This window comes from Vanessa tameamea, chromosome 7 (assembly GCF_037043105.1).
Source record: "Vanessa tameamea isolate UH-Manoa-2023 chromosome 7, ilVanTame1 primary haplotype, whole genome shotgun sequence".
NCBI classification, from domain to species: domain Eukaryota; kingdom Metazoa; phylum Arthropoda; class Insecta; order Lepidoptera; family Nymphalidae; genus Vanessa; species Vanessa tameamea.
Window position 1 is genome coordinate 9762018 of NC_087315.1, and position 23899 is coordinate 9785916.

The 23899-nt window shown below is 33.0% G+C and overlaps 1 protein-coding gene across 1 annotated transcript in view; it reads right to left on the minus strand.

The window, feature by feature from the left end:
- Positions 1 to 6652, minus strand: part of LOC113401182 (A disintegrin and metalloproteinase with thrombospondin motifs 1-like) — a 59323-nt gene extending 52671 nt beyond the window's left edge. The window contains exons 1-4 of the mRNA XM_026640994.2: positions 5993 to 6652; positions 5811 to 5917; positions 5552 to 5720; positions 3686 to 3851 (exon numbers count right to left, since the gene is read on the minus strand). Coding sequence (XP_026496779.2) covers positions 3686 to 3851; positions 5552 to 5720; positions 5811 to 5917; positions 5993 to 6608 — 1058 coding nt within the window. The 5' untranslated portion in view covers positions 6609 to 6652. The remainder of the gene's footprint in view (positions 1 to 3685; positions 3852 to 5551; positions 5721 to 5810; positions 5918 to 5992) is intronic.
- Between the last annotated feature and the right edge of the window lie 17247 nt (positions 6653 to 23899).

Below are 23899 nucleotides of genomic sequence, written 5' to 3' on the forward strand. Positions count from 1 at the left end.
TTAACCAGCAGTTTCACTTTGTAATTAATAACGTTTTAATCTGATACTCATAGTAACAATTAATATGTTTTATCTGTTATTTTTACTCTGGATTCACGTAAACTATTAATGCATTGGACATATGTTTTCATATTAGCTAGATTAAAAATAAGTTAATGTAATATAGTGACCTCAGATTATAACAAATGGCAAATGGGGCGCACGGATCATTACAGTGAAGCAACAAAAGCGAATACAAAGTCAAAAGCGAATGCAAATTCCCGGTAGTTTGACACGACTTTTTTTTTTAATATCTATGCATTCGCTTTTGATTTTATATTCGCTATTGTTGCTTTACTGTAGTGTTCGACGCGCTCTTTCTCATAATTTGAGTTTGTGAAAAGAAAATTATATTGAATATTTTTGAAGGAAATTGGAGCTGAGCTGAAGTGTTTTCTTTTATTTGTAATAGGTAGGCGGATTGGCAAATTCAAATAAAAAAAAATAGATATTATAAAAGGAGTAATGAATGGGTGGTATCTTCCCAGATAGGCTTGTACAAAGTACTTACCATTGCCACCGAGTAAAACCAACACCTTTATCAATTATCAACGTCTTTACAAAAATTGGCAATTCGGGCATCCGTCTGACAACTATTGGTTGTTGATCATATCGAAAACTTTTAACATTTATACGTAGAAGATAAGTCAAAGAAACTACCGCAAAAATTAATTCTGATTTTAAACAATTTCAATAGTATCAAAAAGGAACGAATGATTTTGTTCGAGTTATTAGATTTCGCCCACAACATTTTACAGACACACACAGACACATACACAGGCTTTTATTATTCATTAAGATAAATATTCGTCGAATAATATTTCACTTGGGGGTGAGAACTAGTTATTCTAAACCAGTATTATTTATATTTTAATTGAACACAAGTTTGTGTGTATTACTTAGTTAATTGCTAATTATATCATGCTCATAAATGTTTTTTTTTAATAAAATATCATCATATACCTAATAAAAGAGCTTGGGTAATATTGACATTAAGATAAATGTACTAGGCGAGCAGTAGACAGGAGAGTTACAAGAACTATAAATCAGTCGCCGGTACTATGAACTTTTCAAAGTTGACCCTTTAACTCGATTCAAAATATACTTTGTTCTTATGGCCTCTTACAACTTACTCAATTACTTTTGAATCGTCATTTAACAAGATTTAATTACGTTGAGCTACCAAGATGAAATTTAGATTCTAATTAGAAGAACCGTTAATAAGTTCGGTTCCCTAAATATATATTTGATTGATTTATATACAATGCCCTTTGATTTATACTTTACTTAAAAATCTGGCACAGAACTACGAACGACTTAACGATTTATCAGGAGCATGCGAGTACAATACTGCATATATTGTAGTAGTACTTCTTATAATTTAATCTAATAACATTTTTATAGTCCGACCCGAGATTCGAACTCATGATCTTGTATTTCCAGTTTATTAATTAGCCACTAGAACAACGTGGCTCTACAAAAGACAATATACAAAAAATACATTAGTACTCAGAATATTCGCATCATAGGGATATAAATATCTAGTCTTGTGTTTATTGCAAAGTCCTAAAATAAACAATACAACAATGCAAGGCAACTGAGGTCTGATTAAAGCGTCTCATTTCAAAATAGTTGACAAAGGGTAAGTGCCTTTTAGAGGGGAATACTTCTCGCTTTGAAGGAATCCCTCACTCGGTGTTTGAGAGCGCTCAATATTTCAATTACTGCGAGCGCAAGAGCTTTTGTTTATTTTTATTTTATTTGTACAAACATTTCTTTTTACTCGTACGTTTTAGACTACCTTTACTGGTATTTTAATCAACTAGTACGGACATATGTTCCGTCATATTAGTTTAAGTATTATATGAATTGATAACAAGTTCCTATAAGTTACCGGTGTCATTTCGTTAATATGTACTGTTGAGTCTAATTTTATTTTATTTCCTTTATTACTTGGCAGCTACATCTCGTCAAGGACGCCCTTTATTATTTTCTATGAACGAATAGTTGTCACACGCGGCTTCGCAAGCGTTTTAGCGGTCGAACGTAAAAAGTAGCTTATGTCGTTCGTCGGAGTTCAAGCTTAATTGATACTAAGTCGCCTCAAATTCGATTCATGGGTTTGACAGTGAGCAACATACACACATACAGACAGATACTTACTTTCGATTTTATTATATCAGTATACGAGTAGATATGTGTATTCTGTAGATTAAGCTATTGTAGGGGCTATGTTCAATTAGATAATGTTCATAATCTATTTTTTTTTTATAAATTTGTAACATAGTTTTGATATACGTTCTCCATTGTTTGAATTAAATGTATGATTGTTTAAGTGTTAATAAAAAAACACTTTCAAATAAATAATTTTGTAGAGGCTTAAAGTATGTATTACCTATAGACTAACAGAACGGCTATTGAACTTGCTTGTTTTTTATTCGTATCTTATCGCCGTATGTTTTATACGCTGGTTTTCCTTTAAATAATATTGTTTACGTATCGTGGTTTTTTCAGTCGCAGTAAAACGTGCGAAGGGACACGTTTATTAACCGTACCATGTGTTCAACTTTAACTGCCGTTGTATAGGGAGCGTTACTATTTATACTCATACAACTGTTTTGTTGATATATTTAGATTATAAAAACGGCTACTTTTAAATGTAAGCTCTGAGTGGTAAAGGGAAGTCTTGAGCCACGATTGAATTATGTATCTGCAAAACACTCCAACGTGCTTCAACTATTTGAAACGATAAAAATAACTTTTTATATATCAATTCATCAACTCGTAGCTCGAGTCTATTTATTGTTTCAGTTACAACCTCATTCATCTCTTACGCGGTAGCAAACGTCAAATCAATAAACTGTGTTATCATTATTTATTACTATTTCATTAACTAGAACGTGTCCACCGCTTTACATTCTTGGTAAATAAACATTATTTGTTCGGCGTATTTTAACTTTATGAAATATAATTTGACAATAATCACTTCTTTCAACTGCTCTAAGCGCTAAGTTAACTGAATGAACGATAAACAAATAACTGTCCGTTTCTGATTTTCTTTATCGCTAACTATAAAGCTCGTCTAAGGTAACAAAAGAAAAAAAAAAAACGCTACTGAAGTGTTTTACTTTGCCTTATATTTCTTTATACCTATTATGCCTATTATTATATATAGATCGATTGAGCGTTACTGATAAAAATTGCCGTGCGGAAATCCTCTGTTCCCTATAATTACGGAGAAAAATGTTACAAGTCCACAGAGTCTCGTCACGCACTGATTTATAGGCGGCATAGGGGTGTCTCCGTGATTTGCGCGTTAAAAAAGTTATTAAAGTTAGTAAAATAAACCGAAAGTTCTTGTAGTATTGTGTTACGTGATATTTTTATGTTTAAATAAATAAATATCTTGTGATAGACAGCTCAGGAAAAAAGCTAATAATAACAAATTCAGAGAGTACTTCGCATATTTATTTCTCTTACTTCTGATTGATTTTTTTTTTTTTTGAAAAAGAAGAGAAACTGATTTATATGATCGGTGTTGACAAAAAAATATTTTTTAAGTATTCTGGTTTAAAATTTCCGTGAAAAACGGAATCAATAAAAGTCCATATGAAGCCTTTTCAAGTATAATAAAGGTTTTACTCACAGATGTCCTAGTTCATGGGCAATGACGAACGCGCTGGTTAGCCCTTCATCTCTGTCTATAGCTGCTGAGCGCATTTTGGTGCAGACGCCTCCGACCGGAGCGAATCCCGATGGGCCTCCGAGTTGCGCGCGTGTTAACCATACCGTTGCATCCCAACCGGTACTGTCTGTATGTAAAATAACAGCCTGTCAATATCTGCTGGGATAAGAGCTGCTCCCTTTTGAGGAAAAGGCTTGGAGCTTATTCCACTTATCTGCTCCAATGCGAGTTAGTGGATACGCATTTGGCAAAATTTCATTGAAATTAGACGCACGCAGGTTTCCTTACGATGTTTTCTTTCAACATCGAGCACGAGATGAATTACAAACACAAATTAAGCACTACAAAATACAGTGGTGCTTGCCTGGGTTTGAACCCGCAAACATCGTTTAAGATGAACGTGTTCTAGCCGAAGGCCTAGTGGTCATATCTGTATAATTATCTTTAACTTCGATAAAAGTTAAACAACATAATAAATTATATTAAATTTATAACCTAAAATTATTTGCTATTATAGTAAAATTAAAAAAATTATCGACTTAATGCGTATGAATTATTTTGCACGAAAACAAGCATAAATAACTGAAGACGTACTAAAACCTACAATGTTTAAAAAATTAAGAGCGTAATTTATTCACGTACAATAAAGTTGATAGTAGATACGTTGCGTTCAATAGGCGAACCGTATCATTTATTATGTACCTACATTATTATCGGAGAGCAAAGGAGATAGCCGTCAGGCACAATTATGTCGAGAAACAGCTGATTTGCAACGTTGTTACCGTCGTTTTACAGATTCTAATTATTTATAAAAATAAATAATATTATATTATAATCATTAAATTGTGAATGAACATTTTTACATAAATAAGTAAAATATGCTTCTATGACTTCTAATCTTTGTTGGAAATAAAGCTTATTGCGTTTAAAAGCAGAATAAAAAGTATCAAATACGAATTAATTGAGTAAAAAATACTGGTCACATTACGCAATATAGATACACAGCTTTAATATGAGCAATATCTTTTTCCAGTGAATTACTTATAGTCCTATTTACCACTTAATATAAGCGTCGAGTACATTTTAGGATAGACATAAAATTATATTATAAAGTATTCATCAAACTAAAAGTGGAGTAATTAGCATGATGTATGGTGTTATCTAGACGCGATTTGTAGTTGTTTGTGTATACGTAAAATATTATGAAAACAATTCATTTTTAGCTTATCTGGATTTTGTATAAAACCAATACAAGCTGTGCAGCGCTTACGAGTTTGATAGATGAATGGGAATCTCTTCCGTCTATAATATAACGAATATAAAAAAGTAAAAAGAAGATATTTTAATTTAAAAAATAATCTATAAATGTATTCTAAAATGAAAAATTAAAATATACTTGGTAGTCTTGATAATTTGAATTGTTTTTTTCTTATAAATAAAAACAAACTTCTTCATAGTATTGACAATAATTAAAAAATATTTTTGTTTCGAATATCCTTAAACATAAATCCTAAAATTTATTTTATTGTTTTGTGGGTATAACATCTTAAAGGAAGAGGAAAAAGTCAATCATAATTGTGGTGACGTTTTTAAGTTTTTGATTTAAAGAATATGAATCATCGTAATTGAATCAGCCTGTCTCGTGTCCGTTGATGCGAAAGACCCCTTTATCCGAAATAAAATAAAACGAAAGTTAATATATTTACTTGCATCAGATAAACCGCTAATTTAGATTGGGTTCAAAACATTCCTGAATTTAATATAAATTAATTTAAAAAAATATTTTTATATGAATGACAATAAAAATCACCGTAAATTATACCATACCTGGTGGTAGCTTCATTAGGTGCCGGTAATTCCACTTATTGACAGCTTCGAGTGACCTTTTCACATTACCATATTTTATTACTGGATCCTTTTCTTCGTACAAAAACAGTTTGTTGATAACGAGTGTCATGTTTGAATTGAGGGATTGGTCGTTGAAGATGGCACTGACCTTTAAAGTATTACATAAATTGCCTGAGTTACGGTCGTGCACTTGTAATTAATTGCAATATAAGTATCCTATCTCATTGGTTCTACTTACGATGTTCATTATAGCTAAGATATAATGTTTCACTCGTTCTCGCCCGTGGAATTTCAGCATTGTATGATCTGCGACTATAGCCAATTCGAGCCATAGTCCTTTGACGCCTGCAACAATAAACACAGTAATACCAAAACTGATGCGACATCATTCATAGAATTATACACTGCACTCACACGCACCTGAAATAGGTCTAGTAATTGGAAGCATATTCCGGAAATAATCGACATCCGAATGGTCACTGTGTCGCGGATGCACGTGAAAAGCGGCCATTGGCTCGTCATCATCGAAGTCAATGTCAAGGTCAGTGACCGTGTCACCGGTAAGGTTGTAGGCCGCCGGCCGTTCCGATAGCAGAACGTCACGCCGACGTAACACATGATCACCGTCCGCCCGAGTCGGCTGGAGTACGAAATCCTCGCCTCCGACTTGAAGCAAGCCATATAGCTGGCCTTCGCACTCCGTCACCGTCACAGTAGACTCTTCCTCGTACAGCACTCTTCCTTTGTAAAACTGGCACTCGTTGTAATAAGGTGAACGAATGGCACGATTTTCTTGTAGCTCGAGGTGCCATCCCAGTATATGCAAGTGACGAATAGCACCACGTGCATGGCGGGGAACACGAATACGCGAGGGAGTGACAGAGATTAGGATGGGTTGTGAAGGTGGCCTCCACGCGTCGACGGCCGCAAGAGCTGCGAGGAGCGTCGTTGCCCACAGCCAGCGCGCCATCGTCCGCGCGCCGCCGCGGGCACCGCCTCTCTGCCTGGCGGCGCATGCCACGCTGCGCTCACGCATCTACGCACATGGCGGCTGTCTCGCCGCACGGAAGGTAAACGACTCCGCACTTTATAGATTGCATTGAGCTCCGCCTCATGCGTCACTAGTAAACAAAGAGCGACGCCTGCCATATTCGCGTCTTACCTATGCGTAATTACATATTTATGGGCTCAATTGAATAACAGAGCAAGTCAATTGCATAATAAACACACTGATTCAAAAGAAGAGATGACTCCTATCAATGAAGACAAACACGCATTTATTTATAAGTTTGAGTAAATTAGGTTATATTTAAGAAATATATAAGTATAGTAGATTTAGGTATTATGTATCAACGCAGTTCTAAAAATAAACGTACCGCGGCTGTTAACAAAAGGTTTGACGGCATTTTTTGCCAAAATAAAGCCGAAGTCCTGGAATGTCAAGCCATTAACGCGACATCGCCGACATCTCACGACATGAAAGTATACTGCTCGAAGATCTCAACAAAAAGTATAGAACAATAAAAAATCAAATGCAGAGGTAAACTATCAAGTTAATTAAACCAAGTCTCGCAAATGTTTTACTTCAATCAATACAAGTATGTCGAGTTTATATTATTGAATTACTAAAGGAGGGCTTGTACGTATAAGTTAGGTGAGTGACCGGAATATTGTAAGTAATGGTAAGTGAAGGCAAATTGCTAATTGAAATGTAAGTCCATACTCGTGTTTGCTCATTTAAAGGCAAGTACTCACTGTGCGAATATTGCAACTCTCCTTATATTCTCCAAGAGAATGTTACAGAATATTCATATGTACGGGTTCTTAGCTTGCTTCGCAATCAAGTCCGCATTTTACGGTTCGTGAGTGCAAGACTTTATATGGAACAAACGGGTGACTGAGTACAAGTCGAGAAGCTAGGCGCATTTAGGATTTCAAAAAGATCTTGGCCCTTTTCTCGAATCCATTGGAGAGCTCTTCATACATTGCCATGCGCTTTTTATTTTCGTTATAATATCATTCGCTTTATGACGAATAAGATTTCATATAATTCATTTGTATATTATGTAATACATAAATATAATATCATATCTTGAAAATGATCGCCTTCAAGATATTTCAAGTAAAAATTATTTGTAAAGATATTTTATTGTAAACCAAATTATTGTGTTCATGTAACTGGATATTAATCCGGTGTGATTTATCGGTTTTTCACAGGAATGTGGTATTTCTTATCAAATCAGTCCATTAATAAGAATGTATTAAGCTTCTATTTTGATTGAAGAGTTTAATTTTCAAAATTCCATTACTATAGCATATATTTGAAGATATTTTTATACTTGAGAAAGAGAATAGGTTTATTTGAATACATTATATTCTAACGCTTATAATACATACATATTATGAAACGTATAATCACGCGCTTCTTAAGCTTATTATACTTAATATAAACAGTGGCTCCAATTATCCACTATCTCAAAATAAACTAATTTGACATGACTAAATATTGCTATCTCTTTCTTAAACAAAAGATGAACGACCAGACTTTTATTCTAGAATACAGACTATTATCACTGAGTTTTATATGAAATAGAATGAATTAGTTTCATTGTGACGGATGTCCAATACGTCTGACAAACGGACAGACTTATGATTCTCAAAAAATATTTTTGTCTATAGTTTCGTTGTCCAAATCGACATTAAAATTCACAACAGATACTTATTTTAAATATACATCATGAAAAGAGATGACCATTTTATAATATGTATCACATATTTATTTATTTATTTATTTATTGATAAAAGAAACAAATTCGCATCGCAAACAATCAAACTAAACTAATTAATAAAATTATACTGCTGCTTATTTAGTTTTATATATATATTGTATACAATGCATTACAATACATGCTGATGAAACGAAGAATTTACACAGAAAAATAAAACAATACCGAGTTTCGTGTTACATTTCCTAATTGCATAAAGATCGCGTGGCTGCTCTGTACATTCGATACTGCAAATAATTCTGCACTTCGTCATAGTAACATAATGTCAACTTAAATTTAATATGTAAGCTGTAACGTTTATGTGATTATATTAATCAAATCGAAACACAGATTATTCAAGAAGGCTCTTATAATGACTTTTGAATTCAGTCATTTATACACACAAGATTTATTATTTTTTAAATTAATTTAAAAAATAATATTTATTTATTTTTTAAGGTTTACAAGATTTATTATTTTTTAAATTAAATTTACTATGTAGCAATGTTTTTGCTGTTTGGATATTTGCCATTTATTTATAACTTTGTTGCAACTTTCTTGAGGAAGATCAGAGCAGCAGTGCAATTCTGTAAGAATTTCACTCGTGAAATGAAATGATAACCATCTTACAGTAATACGCTATTTTTATACGTGTATACGAAAATTCTTATAAATATTATAGTCGATGTCGTATTCTAACATTTCACGCTCGTCTTCTGAGCTCATTTCTTCTTACAGACTACCTCTACTGGAATAACTAAAGAAACTGTAATGTCATGTTTTTCTAATTTTTTGACATCATTTATTTGACATGCACGTGGCAGAGCAGTTACACAGCAAGTACAGGGGCTGACAAGAAGCAAATAAGTTTTCTTACAGATATAATGAAAGAGCGACCGTCCTTAAAACCTTGATTCTCCGACATCACAATCTGGTCGGTTTAACAGCACCAATACTCAGGCGCGTCTTTTCATTACGGAGGGGAGTTCTTTCAAAATGTCTCTCTGTCTTCGTTTGCCTATTTTCGACATCGGCCGACACTATATTCATTTTCATAGAGTTGAAACCTAACTTGGATATATTTTGAATTTACATAAAGCTGTGAAAGAAATATTGAAGCCACTTATAAATCACACTTGGCTCGATTCAACGTAGAGCTGAGAGATTAATCGGCAATAAATTGTTATTTCAATCTAAGCTACAAATTTTAGCTCAGAGACGCATAGTTGCGTCATCACTGCAACATCAACTATCTATATTCTAATCTCAAGACGTACTGCAGGATTCATATTTAGTAGAAATTCCTAACATCAGATAAATTTCTTCACTAACTGTTTCAAAATTCGCACAGTCAAGTTGCGGCATTTACTACCGGCATTTGTATTTCCGGGCACTTACATCCCTAACGCTTTCAAAGCTGAGTGAATCGGCATTTAATAGGTTTGCTTACTCCATCGTCAGCATCGTCTTGATATAACTGTCTAGATTGCGGTCAAGAGTAAAACTATATTTCAAAAAATAACCGTTGGGGGACATTGACCCGTGTTCTCTCTGTGTTCGCATCAGGTGAAAGCAATTAAATCGATTGTATTAAAAATCAGTTGAATCGTAATTTAAATGTATTAAATTATATTTGTAAAAGTGACAAGTTGAAACAGATACTTTGACGTGATCAAATTTCCAGTAAATATTTTTAATTTTCTTTCTTTTTATTAATAATGAATTTACTACCGACAGTAAAGTATTGCTAAATTTATGTAGATAATTATGGAGTCTTTAAAAACTACATGTTTAGAATATAGCTGATAAAAATCGTGTTCGTAATTATTTTTTTGAAAATTTCAAATAATTTGTAATTAAATTAAACAAAATTGTTTTAAGACATAATGTCTATTCTTACCCTTTTCTATGATGTGAAGTATATATTACAACTATTGAGTTATGATTACGTCATTACACATAAATATAAAATCCGAAGATGTCATAAAGCTCTTACGGAACTCATGTATTTTTAAACATTATGCTCTCCGAAAAAATTTATGATAATATTTTAGGATTCCTCAGAAAAATATTAAAATAAAAATGAAATGATTTATTAAGTTATTGTGATCCCTCAATAAAATTCAATCGTGCTTGATACCAAGCAAAGACAGTAATATGTACTTTTTAAAACTTGCGTCTCTATATTGAGCCAATGACCCCAACATGTACAGATATTTTGAAATATAGTGGCCAAAATTAACTCTCATATTATAACCGAGGTAATAAGAAAAGAACCACAACATACCGGTTTTGGCGTGTCAACAAAACAATAATCAGAAGTGATAAAGAATTCTCAGAAATCACAACCTAAACTGATCAAATATCCATAGAAATTCTTAAAATTTGAATTAGTTACATACTACTGGTAAATAGCGAGAAATCTTGGACGACACGATGATATGCGGAATTAATATACTTTATCGGATCGTCAAGAATCTATCTAAAATGTTAGCTGTTGGATTAACGTTGTATCGTAAAGCAATACGAACCATTTTTGCTTAAATTCTTTGTCATGGAATCTTCGAGTCCATGAATAACTGTGAGCAATAAGTCAGTTTCAACGAAGTATCAGCACTTAGAGTAATTTAGATGTTATATAATTGGAATTATGTTTTAAGATTATTTAAGAATCTAAATTCGCATAACAAATATCATGCGCATTATGTTTAACCCATATATTTATTAGATTAATAATTTGTAAAAATATCATTAAATATAATAACAATATTATATACTAACTAATATATCTAGTATCAAATTGAACTGTTTTAACTATACGTAAACAAAATATCAAAATAGGGTTGAACACAAAAAAAATGCATCAGCAGTTTGGCGAGGAATACTTTGGTCTGTAAATTTAAATTTAAAAAAAAGTCATTCTTTACATACATTGTATATTTCTTATCTGTACGATTATTATTTTTTTAATCTCTATATACGTATCCGTAACCAAATTAAAGCCAGAAAATAACAATACAAAGACAACACGTCTTTGTATTGTCAATATCGAAGAAAAATATACGAAACAATATACGTAGTCAAACAAAAAAGCCTGGATTGAAATATTTTCACGGCTTCCATTGTATAATGGCGCATAATGTTCCCGATGATTTTTGGACAATGCGCAGTGTTCTTACACAATGTTTTATAATAAAAGTATATTTTTTTATTGATCTCATTTTTTATTATTTTTTTTTTATTTTACACGTAAATGACATGTGCACAGTACAGAAAAATACTTAGAATTAAATTATAATACAGTAGTTATTGCTCGCAGCTTTGCTCGCGTTCTAGGGGTAGGTTATTTCATCAAATTTAATTCAGCGGTTTGACCGTGACTGAGTAATAGACAGACTTTCGTATTTACAATATTAATATAGATTATACAAAAGACATTTTTTTTCAATATATCGGACTATTATTAGAAAACGTTACGGAGAAAAATAAACGTTTAAATTACGTTTAAGGCTGAGATGGCGGCCTACAAAGACGCGTATTAAGGTAATTAATATAAACAGCACTGTAGCCATGCAATTTTATAAATAACTACATATGTATACTGTTATTCGTTCATTAATAACGCGAATGTAACGAAGCCGTAAAAGATACGTAATAATAAAAAAGGAAACTCAGAAAGGTACGATTGCAAGACGCTCTGGTGAAATAAAGAAATATATTTAAAAGATACATATTTTTTTTGTAAATTTTCAAATAGATATTATTAAGCCGAGTATTCGTTTATTAATTACATTCCTTTGTAGTCTAACTAACTATTAACCAGAACTTTTCACCTATAAATCTTAGCAATGTCAAATATTAGATTTAATTTATGTTGTATTTCTTATCATGCTTTAACATAATAAAAATATATCAATATGACGAGATCGAGTTCATTTAATGGAAACAAGAGACAGAGAGAGAAAGAAAAAGTCGAGGAAGATAATTAAACTGCATTGAACCAAAGCAATACAAATAGACCGTTTAAAATGATTAATAAACTATAAATCATGTTTCATGTTAAGCCGAGAAAATTGTTACCGTAGTTGATACACACATATTAGTTTTATTCCTGGTGTCTTCTCAGACAATACGTAAACTTTATGACTCTCTGGACTACAAACTATGTAAATGCAGAACATCACGTCGAACTATTGCACTGTTGTTTGCGTGAAAGAACTTCGAACCAAACATTCATTATATATTTATAAATTTATTAGTAAGTAAAAATAACGTGTATATGGTACACTGTATCTTTTCCACAGCTGGATTAAGTTTCCCACAGTGGCCTCTCTTTCTTGAGAAGAACGGTTGCGGTTTATTCGTTTCAGAGACAGATATAAAAAAAATTACATCATATATTACTTTAACAATTGTTTGAAGTAGAAGTGCAAAAAGCTTTATAAAATGTATAAAACCTCGCCTTATTCCCTACACTGGTGACAGAGGGCTGGTTAATTTTTTTGAACAGACGATCAGAATTGCGATTCAACGAAATTCTGTTAGCATTTTTGACACAATCCACGCGGTCATAATTTATATAGTAACTATTTTTAATTCTTATTTGAGTATAGTTGAGGACTTAATGTTAATAATTCATATGTACGTAATATATTTTTCTCCGAAAAATAATAAACGTTCTGACGGAAGTAATAACAAATAACAGATTTATATAAATACACGCAAAATGTGACACTGTCATATAAATGTTGGTATTCATACAGTTTTTAATTGAAATGATTGTTATTTTCATATAATATACTACTGTAGTAATAAGTACAGTTTCAGCGCTCGAACTAGATGATACTATAATAATGTCTACACTATCCTGAAAGTAGCTTCTATATTCTCATTCTAAAGTTCACTGTGAATAACGGCTTTCGTACACAACAAGTTCTCTTACGCTCTCAGTGAGTTTGTAGATAACATGAGTTTGTTGAGAAACGACTTCTTAATAAATAAACAGAAAGTTTTTCGGTAAATTGTTATTTATTAATAGAACGTTTTATTTCACAAGCCTCTATTTAACTTCAGTAGTTGTGGGTCAAATTTTGCCACTGAATTTTAAACAAGTTTCACCCAACCAACTAAGCTGAAAGTTGGACACAATTTAGATTCTGCTGACTATAACGTAGTATAATAAATATTTTATCTTGTTCAAAGTGACCGAAGGTTTTATTTAACTTAATATTCCATTAGATTATAATGTCAGAGTATGACGTGTCAAAAGATTATGAATAATAAAATAGTGCTTATAATTTAACGCATTATTCGATAGTTTATAAATACATATATCGTAGTGAATTTCAGTTACATTATAAAAACTCTAACCTTGGATTAATATCAATAGGATTTTTTTACATCTTGACACCCCAATCAAAATCTTCCGACAGTTTCGCAAAACAAATATTATTAGATCTACCGATTTTACGGTGGCCTCATATACATATGTATATCAAATTAATTAAATGATATATTTCATTACTTTAAGTGTACATATTAAATAAAAATAAGTTTGTATTTAAAAAAAATAAAAATATAAAACAAAATTACATTTGCAATTCGTAAGCTTAAACGGAATATTTTCTTCAACATTTAAAATTTTAATTACACTAATTGAGTCATTATGTATTTAACAACATTTAAATTACACATTTAACTGATAAATTATGTCGGCCTTAAAAAACAGACATATGTTAAGCAAGCAGTGAGATCACATCAATAATTCACTACGGCTATAATCAAATTCACATTAATTCACTTAAGAAGTCACACGGCCGTGGGGATCATCGCGTGATAATTTATTCCTACATTAATCTCTTTCAAGGACCTTGAACGCACATGATACGAAAGATTAACGAAAGTTCTTATTTTGAAATTTGTTATATTTAAAAAATAAATATATAATAAGGCTGTTAATGAAATGGATCACATAGATAATTGCGCTGTACGGGATGTTAGGCATTCCTTACGTCATTAATGCGTCATATATGGGAACTGAGATGCTATGTCCCTTGTCCTGTAATCAAACTGACACACTTGTTCTCATACTGGAACATAGCAATACAAACTATAAGTGATCATTGAGTGGATGACTATTTAATAAACAATATTTATTATATTAATATGTTTAGGTGTTTCTTTAAAAAATATCCTTTTGCAAAACATTCTAATTTCAAAAGGATGCAACTTCTTTTTAAACGTTTTCACACTATTATATTTAAAAAAATATCGTACTAGAACTATTTTACATTACATTAACAGTCTGTAAATTTCCCACTGCTGGGCTAAGGCCTCCTCTCCCATTGAGGAGAAGGCTTTTGATTTCGTTGAAATTAGACACATGCAAGTTTCCTCACGATGTTTTCCTTCAACGCCGAGCACGAGATGAATTATAAACACAAATTAAGCACATGAAAATTCAGTGGTGCTTGCCTGGGTTTGAACCCGCAATCATCGGTTAAGATGCACGCGTTCTACCCACTGAGCGACCTCGGCTCTCACTATACTATACTTTATTATAATTAATGTTAACTTATATTTTTACGTCTTAAAAGACGTGATTATTAAATGTTAATCATTGTTGTGCCAAAAGCCCAGTATACAGCATACAACTATACATCTACTTAACTCTGATTTCGCTTTCCACTGATCCGAACTTTAATGATCAAAGCAAACGTTTAATTATCTAATCAACACATTCACGTAACGCTCTATTTATGTTTCTCAATGGTTTACACATCTCGTCCTAAACTTTAAGTACAACCGCACTTAATGTAAGCCCTATAAATGTAGATTTTTTATTGTTCTAAATAAATAAATCAACCTAAAGGTACCGATATAGAAATACGTAAATGTACGTTTTAATTATGTCAACCTTTTTTCATACCATAACCTTTTTTCATGTGCCGTCTGATGGTAAGTAGTCGCCCAGACCCATAGAACCATAGACATTGGCAGTTGCTATTGAAAATTTTAACCATTCCTCATATTACTAAAGTGCCACTAACCTTGGGAATTAAAATGTTGTATCCCACGTGCTCACCTTATCACCTTACCGGCAGTTCACAAGAAAAAGTAACAAATTTGTACCGACGTTTGTAATCGTATTTTTTTTATGTATATTTCTATAATACGTATCTTTGTAAGTCAAATCCCTTTAATGTACTATCGGTACGTAATAAATTGAATTACATATGTAACATGATCAAGATTAATGTTATTTTTAATCATATTGTTTTAATCCATACTTCCATACTAATATTATAAATGCGAAAGTAACTTTGTCTGTCTGTCTGTCTCGCTTTCACGCCAAAACTACTGGACCGATTTAAATGAAATTTGGTACACAAATAGTCTAGAGCCTGAGAAAGGACATGGCTACTTTTTATTTCGAAAAAGTGCTGTAAAAGGTTGAAAATTATCATTTTTAGAACTAGAAGCATAAAACTTATACTTTAGGTTGTACACTTATAAACTAACATATCATGACACCCACAAAGGAGCGAATTTTGGAAATTCTACCCCTAAAGGGGTGAAATAGGGGTTTAACGTTTGTATGGAAACCCGTATTTTTTAAATTCGAAACATGAAACTTTATTTTTGGGATACTGATTAAAAAGGAGTAGATACTTATTTAAGTGTTTCTGCATAATCTACCCCTACGGGGGTGAAATAAGTGTTGAAAGTTTTTATGGAAGTCGTCATTTTTTAAGCTAAGAATATGAAACTTTTTATTGGGATACTGATTAAAAATGATTAAATATGTATTTAAGTGTTTCTAGATATTCTACCTCTAGGGGTTTTTAGGTTTAATAGGGGTTGACATTTCTTATATAGGTTAGTTTGGAAGTCCGTCATTTTTGAAGTTAGAAGCATGAAACTTTATTTCAATCAATCAATCAAAAAATCTTTATTTGGCCATACACATTTTACAGATCATAGAAATATATACATACAAAATTACAAAAGACTTTAATATATAGTACAGTCATAATAATTTAATACGCGCTTTTCGCAGCTAGCTGTGGGTATAAAAATAGTAAATTTTATATAACAAATTTCTAATTACATTTTTAGATTTGGGGTTTCAATCATTACATCAAACAATAAACGTGCTTGACAAAATACTGTACATATTTGCTGAGAGCACAGGAGCATCATCACGCTGCCAAAAGGCCATATCAAAAAGGTAATAATTTACACCAATTTTACACAAAAAAAACATGCGAAGAAAAAAATATTGTATATGTCTGTTAATAATGTAATTGTGAATCTGTTAAATACTTTTTAAATTTGTTTCTAAAGATATTTAATGTTTTCAGGTTTCGAAGAGGTGGCGGCAGGTTGTTCCAGCACTTTGTCGCAGTGTAAATAAAACTCCCCCGAAAGGCAGCAGTCTTATATGGCGGCATGGTCAACGAGTAGGACGATGCTCGTGTTTCGTGGGTTAGTCTCTGTTCGCATGCCCATTTTAATTTGTGATAGAGGTATGGAGGCATTTTGTACTTCACTATGCTGAACAATAATGTCGCGAAATGTAACTGTCTGCGATAGTCCATCTTTAACATCTTAGCAGAGTTCAAATATGGGGTAACGTGTGAGCGTGGTGGAACGTTAAAGCAATATCGAGCACAGGCATTTTGAACCTTTTGAATAAGATTTTTAGTACGCATTAGTAACCTCGGACCCGTTACGATGTCAGCATAATTTTATTTCGAAAGAACAAGTGCCTCGCATAAGTTTACTCTCACATGAGGTTTTAAGTTTTTACGAATTTGATATAATAATTTTAACCGATAGAAACAATTTCGAACAATGTGTACAACGTGTTGATCAAATCTTAAATTTTCGTCCATTAAGACTCCCAGATTTCTAGCTTCAATGACACGTTCAATCCGAATGTTATACATTTGGGGATAATGTTGTTATTTTGCGTATCCAAGTTTGCGTGCCCAAGATCAAGTATTTGGTTTTCTTTGGGTTTAAGACTAAACAATTAGAATTAGACCATGTAGAAATTCTCTTTAAATCATCGTTAAGCTTATTAACTGCTATATTTAAATCTGAGGGCTTAAAAGATATATATAGTTGTATGTCGTCGGCGTAAAGATGATATTTGCAAAATTGTATGGAACTAACTATGTCAGCACAATAAAGCGAAAAGAGAACAGGTCCAAGGATAGATCCTTGCGGTACCCCTCTGGTAATTATACTGCTTCTAGATACACATTTAGACCCATCCTCCCGAGTAACTTCTACAACTTGGAATCTATTGTTGAGATAGCTGTCGAACCATCTAATAGTATCTGCACTGAAACCGTAGTAATGTAATTTAGACAATAACAACGCCAAATTAATAGTCTCGAAGGCACGTGAGAAATCGAGAAGCACTAGTATGGTACCTTCCCCGGCGTCTTGAGCTCTTAGCATATCGTCAACTACATTAGCTAGTGCGGTAGTTGTACTTCTACCTTTCCTAAACCCAGACTGGACGGAAGGAAGTATGTCGTTAGTTTCTAAATAGTGTGTAAGTTGACAACACACTATTTCTAGAACTTTTGATAATGAAGGTAAAATACTAATCGGTCGAAGATCACTAATATTTATGGGGTTATCAATTTTTGGAATCGGTCTGACGATTGTTTTATTCCATAAATCAGGAAAGTTTAACTATATTCACAATCGTATCCGAAATAAACGGCAAACTTCTTAAGATCATTTCCATATAGATACCATCGGAGCCTATAGCTTTTGATTTAATGCAGCGTAGTGTTTTTAATATAGTTATGGCATCTACTGGATTTAGGGCAAAGCTACTAGAAGAGTATCTATTACTTGTGTAGAAATTAATATCAGATTGTGTCACATCATTTTTTCCGGATAATTCGATAAAAAAGCTATTAAGTAAATTCGGATCCGATAAGTGCTCAGGTAGAAAACAATCCCGTTTTTTCTTATATGTAAAGATGTTATTTAGAAGCTTCCACAAGTACTTAGGTCTCTTAGCGTTATTATTTATGAAGTGAGTAAAGTATGCACTCTTCTCTCTATGGATTGCCATTTCTACTTCAGATTTTAAATCTTTATAGTACGCTATGTGACATGTCCTCGCGAGTAACCCGCGATCTTGTGTGTGCCTCGTCGCGAGTACGGATTATTTTATTGATGTTATAGGTAATCCATGGATATCGATATTCTTTAAAATAACCGCAAACCAGAGGAGCTAGGGTGTCGAATACAGATAATATACTGCTATTAAATTCACTAACAAGACTGTTAACGTCATATAAGTTTTCAAATTGTAGGTTAAAATTTGTTAAGTAGCTTTTGAGGTCATTTTCATTAATGTTGGATTTTTTTCTATAAAATTTGATCAATGGCTTAGGCTTCTCCTTGCGAATATTAAATTCGAAGGATAAGAAGGCATGACTGCTAAGCTCATGTATATAGTCTATCTGTCTGTCTCACTGTGAGAAGTAAAGTGGGTGGGATCTTTAAAAATTTGGTTAAGATTGGTGAACGTTAAGAAGTCAATTAATAGACGTGTACAATAATTGTTGGTGTCGAGAAAGTTAATATTAAAGTCACCCATCAATATTACATGATCATAATCACAGAGTGTAGTGAACGTCTCCGTAAGGCCATCAAAAAACGTACGTGGATTTAGCCACGGAGGTCGATATGCAGTGCCGATAATTAACTTCTTCCCACCGACGCCACGCTAAGCCACATTTGTTCTGTGTCTGGGGAAGTTATCGGGTGGATAAGATTACGTGCTGCTATTTCTCGTCTAATGTAATAGCCCACACCACCACCACGGCCACGCATTTCAGTAGGGCGCGGTTTTATATGCTTAATATGTGGTGCTCGACCCTCCTCACCTTCTCTGAGCCACGTTTCATTTAAGGTCATGATATCGATGTCATGGCGATTGATAGCCAACATGAACTCATCACGATGAGCCCCCAGAGAGCCTGGATTCAGAAAACCAATTCTTAATTCACGTGCCCTAGGCATCGAAGATAAAAACCTCTATGAAATTTAAACCTGAATATATAAATGTATATGTAAAAATGTGTAATCGTTGAGAAAAAATAGTTAAAGATATATATAAAAGACCGATATAATAATTATAAGTAAGTATAATAAAGTGCAAGTTGTATAATGCTATATAATGTGATGTAAAAATAATATGAAAATATTGGCAAAAGTTTGTTATATTGTGTATTTTGAATTTGGGCATCTCACTCATTAAATTAGCACAGCAGGATAATATAATGTTATATACTAAAGGCTCAAGTACTATAAAATGATTGGTGAAATTAAGAGTGAACAGACAGTAATAGCATGTACAGTATTTAACAACAATAGAGGAATATTCTCTTCATCCCTTACTTCTACCTTCCTCTCGTGCTTTGAAAAAAAGGTAGCGATTGAGAGGTGTGAGTCGCTCATTGAAGTAATAACGTCGCAGCTCCCCATCGATGTTCGCATCGATGTTCGATGGTCGCGCAGTGAGCAGCACGTCAGCCGCACCACAATAGGACGCGGTCGCATTCGCTCGCTGTCAGCCGGCGCGGAACGTCGCTATCCCGAACGCTCTGCACTCACTATGTCTTGTTCGGTAAGGTCGAGACCGACTTTCCTCGCACATATAACGATGTTGAGTGTGTTCTCACCAGGCTTCTCGGCAATGCAAGCCAATTCGAGATCCGTTGCAAAGTGGTCCTGTTCCCTCTCATTAATCTCCATGCGTAATCGCAAAATTTCCGCTTTGCTTCTCTCTTCGGTTTGGCTTTGATTGGCCGCGTCTAGCGATTCCAAAGCGGAAATTCTCTCTTCAACCGAAGTCAAGCGATTATTAAATTCCGTCATGTTCGAGTTCAAGCGCGACACTTCTTCTCGAAAGAATGACATAACTCGAGAAACAGATGCCATTTCCTTTCGTAGCAGACGGATCTCCTGCAACAGTGTTGCCGACACGTCCTCGCCTACGTTTGCATCGGCGAAGGTATCATCAGCAGCATCCTTGGGGTGGGGGGAGGAGGCCAGAACAGGGGTACATAGTTTTGAACTCCCTTTACACTCCCGGCACATCCATTTGCCGTTAATCCTCGTATCTGGGCCAATATTTTAACAGACCCGGTGATATCGTATAATAGATGGCATAGACGCGCATTTTGCGCATTTATGCCATCTATTGTCGCGAGGAATTTGCCACAGTGCTTGCACTTATTTCCCATGATCGATATGAATGAAGTACAAAGTAGTGTTGATGATGGACGCTAGATGGCGTTGTAAAATGTTTGAAATTTGTGATTAAAATAAAATTATGTATATTAATGGAGAGAATTATAGTCACTAAGTTGGGACAATCACCATTTAAGACACTGATAAAAAATTTTGATTAAAAATAACTTTTTTCTTCAGACCGTTCAGAGTATTTTAATGGTATTTATGTTAATAAACACTAATAAGATCTTCCCACTATAGTTTACTCACGGAATATTGTCACAATAACAATTTTTTACAATAATAAAACTGTTTAATAGAAACTTTGTCTTTTATTTAATTTAAAACTATTAGAGACACAAAATCAGCGGTCACTCCAACGACGTGACGTGACGTCTCTCTCCTTGACGTGACGTCTCTCTCTCTCTTATTTATGGGCTACTGGTTAAAAATGAGTAGATACCTATTTAAGCGTTTCTTGATATTCTACCTCTGAGGGGGTGAAATAAGGGATGAAATTTTTTATGGAAGCCCGTCATTTTATAAATTAAAAACATGAAACTTTTTTGGGGATACTGATTAAAAATGAGTATATAAGTATTTAAGCGTTTTTGGATATTTTACGTCTAAAGAGAGAAATTGGGTAGACATTTCGTATATAGGATAGCCTGGAAGTCCGTCAGTTTTGAAGTTAGAAGCTTGAAACTTTTATTTTGGGCTACTGATTAAAACTGAGTAGGTACGTATTTAAGCGTTTCTGGATATTTTACGCCTGAGGAAAGAAATTGGGTAGACATTTCGTATACAGGTTAGTCTGGAAGTCAGTCATTTTGAAGTAAGAAGCTCGAAATTTTATTTTTGGGCTACCGATTAAAAATGAATTGATTCGAATTTAAGCGTTTTTGGATATTCTACCCTAAGGGCTGAAGTACATAGCATTATGGTATACAAAGAGGTCTTACACTAACGTTATATTTTAAGTTAATTTGTAAATATATTCATATTCTACGCGAGCGAAGCCGCGGGTAACAGCTAGTTAATAACTATAATACTTTATTAAAAACCCCTTCCTAGCATTGCACGAGTAGCATAAGAGTTTAAATAGAACTATTAAATTGAAGGAACATCTTGTAAAGATATATTGATAGGTATATCTTGTTTCTTCAGGCTAGGGACTTTAGGGCACCAACATTTCCATAAAAATCGGAGGAATGGTTTAGAAACACTTATAGGGTAAAAATATGTATAATTATCATTAATGACTTCTTAGTCTTGTTTAGTTACTATTTACTGTACATACTCATTATTACTCCAAACTTCCCTTTGCATAGACCCTCCTCGAGCATAGCCTTCTGGCGTACTTTCAAATATTATCGAATCTAATCAAAGAATGGGATTTAGACTACATAATTTAACCATTTTTTACTAATACGTAATATCCTATCAGTAATTTTGTTTCTAGAAACAAGTCACATTCATTTTTATTTATAGAGACAACTTAAACGTAAGCCCTTACGGAAGTCGTGATTTATTTTAAGATCTTATATTTCCAATGAGTGTGTAACGCATCCTCTTTCGAAATTATGGGCATGTGGCATCGATAATTTGTGCTAAACGAAGAAGTGTATGTATGTATTGAAAATATGCGAAACAAAGAATATAATATATTAAGCGTCCAGAAGTGAAACAGACAAAAAGAAAAAAAAAACAATTTACTAACAAACCAGAAATAGCTCTAATTTCGAATTTATTTTAACATAAATAAACCGTTAAGTTTACAAATCCAAATAAAACACATCGAACACTTTTAACAAATTACAAGTCACGCCAAGATGTCAAAAAGAAAAAAAATTGTGCGGTTAAATTTGGCGCTTTTTTTATTTTATTTATTTGTTCTTTTTTATACATATTATATAAAAGTAAATATTTGCAAAACGAAAAAATGGTATATAGTGTGTATGAACGATCAATAATTTTTTGGAGATTATATGGAGTATTTATATTATTTAAATTTGAATCTACCAATAAAATAAGCAAATACAAATCGTAGACTGTTACAGCAAGAAAATATAAAAATACTTACAATAAAATTATTGAACATAATTTAATAATTAAATCGAATTAAATCATTTGAAAAAAAAAAACGAAATAATCAAAATATAATCACAGATCAAAAATAAATAAATATTAAAATATAAGTGTAATTACTAAATTAAAAAACTGATTTCAGTTGCTTAGTTGACGAAGTTCCGAAATCTTTTAATCTGAACTGGATTGCATATGATATCTTATAAATGTATTTAAATGCCACTATATTGCACATCTGCTTATTATCTTTATAAATATTAGACAGGAATAAATGTGTAACACGTTTACACACTTGTACTACAAAGTACCTACTCAATTTATCGCGTCATTACTTGCAAGATTATTCTAAGTGCCTTTAGATTCCTGTGTTACGATTTGCAAAGTGCAATTGCTTTGCTTTCATTGCATAGATAGGCGGACTGGCAAATTAGCCGCCTGATGGTAAGTTGTCACCATGGCCTGTAGACATTTGCGTCGTGAAAAAAAATCAGTCCTTAAATCGCCAATGCGCCACCAACCTTGGGAACTGACATGAATCAGTATTCTTGTGTTCCGGTTTGAAGGGTGAGTGAGTTATTGTAACTACAGGCACTCTATATTTCTTTACAATGCCTCACAATCATCCAATTGTTTTCCTTATGACAGCCCATTCATTTTTAAAATAAGAAAAAGTGTTACATGCCAGTATTAAATGTTATTCCATATAAAATAATATTAATTAAAGTTGTACAAATTATTGATCAATTAATTACAATAATAATTGTCTTATTTATAATATGTAATAATAATAATAATCTGATATAATTAATTATGACATCCTATGACGTAACACCGTATTGGAAGCTAGAGCTAGTCTCTAACAATATCATACAGCGCCATTGTCAATGGGCCGTGGTAACCACTTATCATTAGGTACTCCTTGTGCTCGTCCACATACGTATATCATAAAAAAGCATTCTTTTTTTATTTACTTATAAGGATCTGGATATTTGGCGGTAGAATATTTGAGTGGTACCTATTCAGACGAGCTTGCACAAAGTCCTACCACCAAGTGAATAGCTATATTATTGTCATTGAATGTTTGTTTTTAGATTGTCTTTAGCCCAATGGATTATCAACTGTCGGCACTTGAGTGCATTCCTCTCATTTACAAACGACAAAAGATTTAACCGAAGTACTCCTTATAAGCTGCTTGGAACAT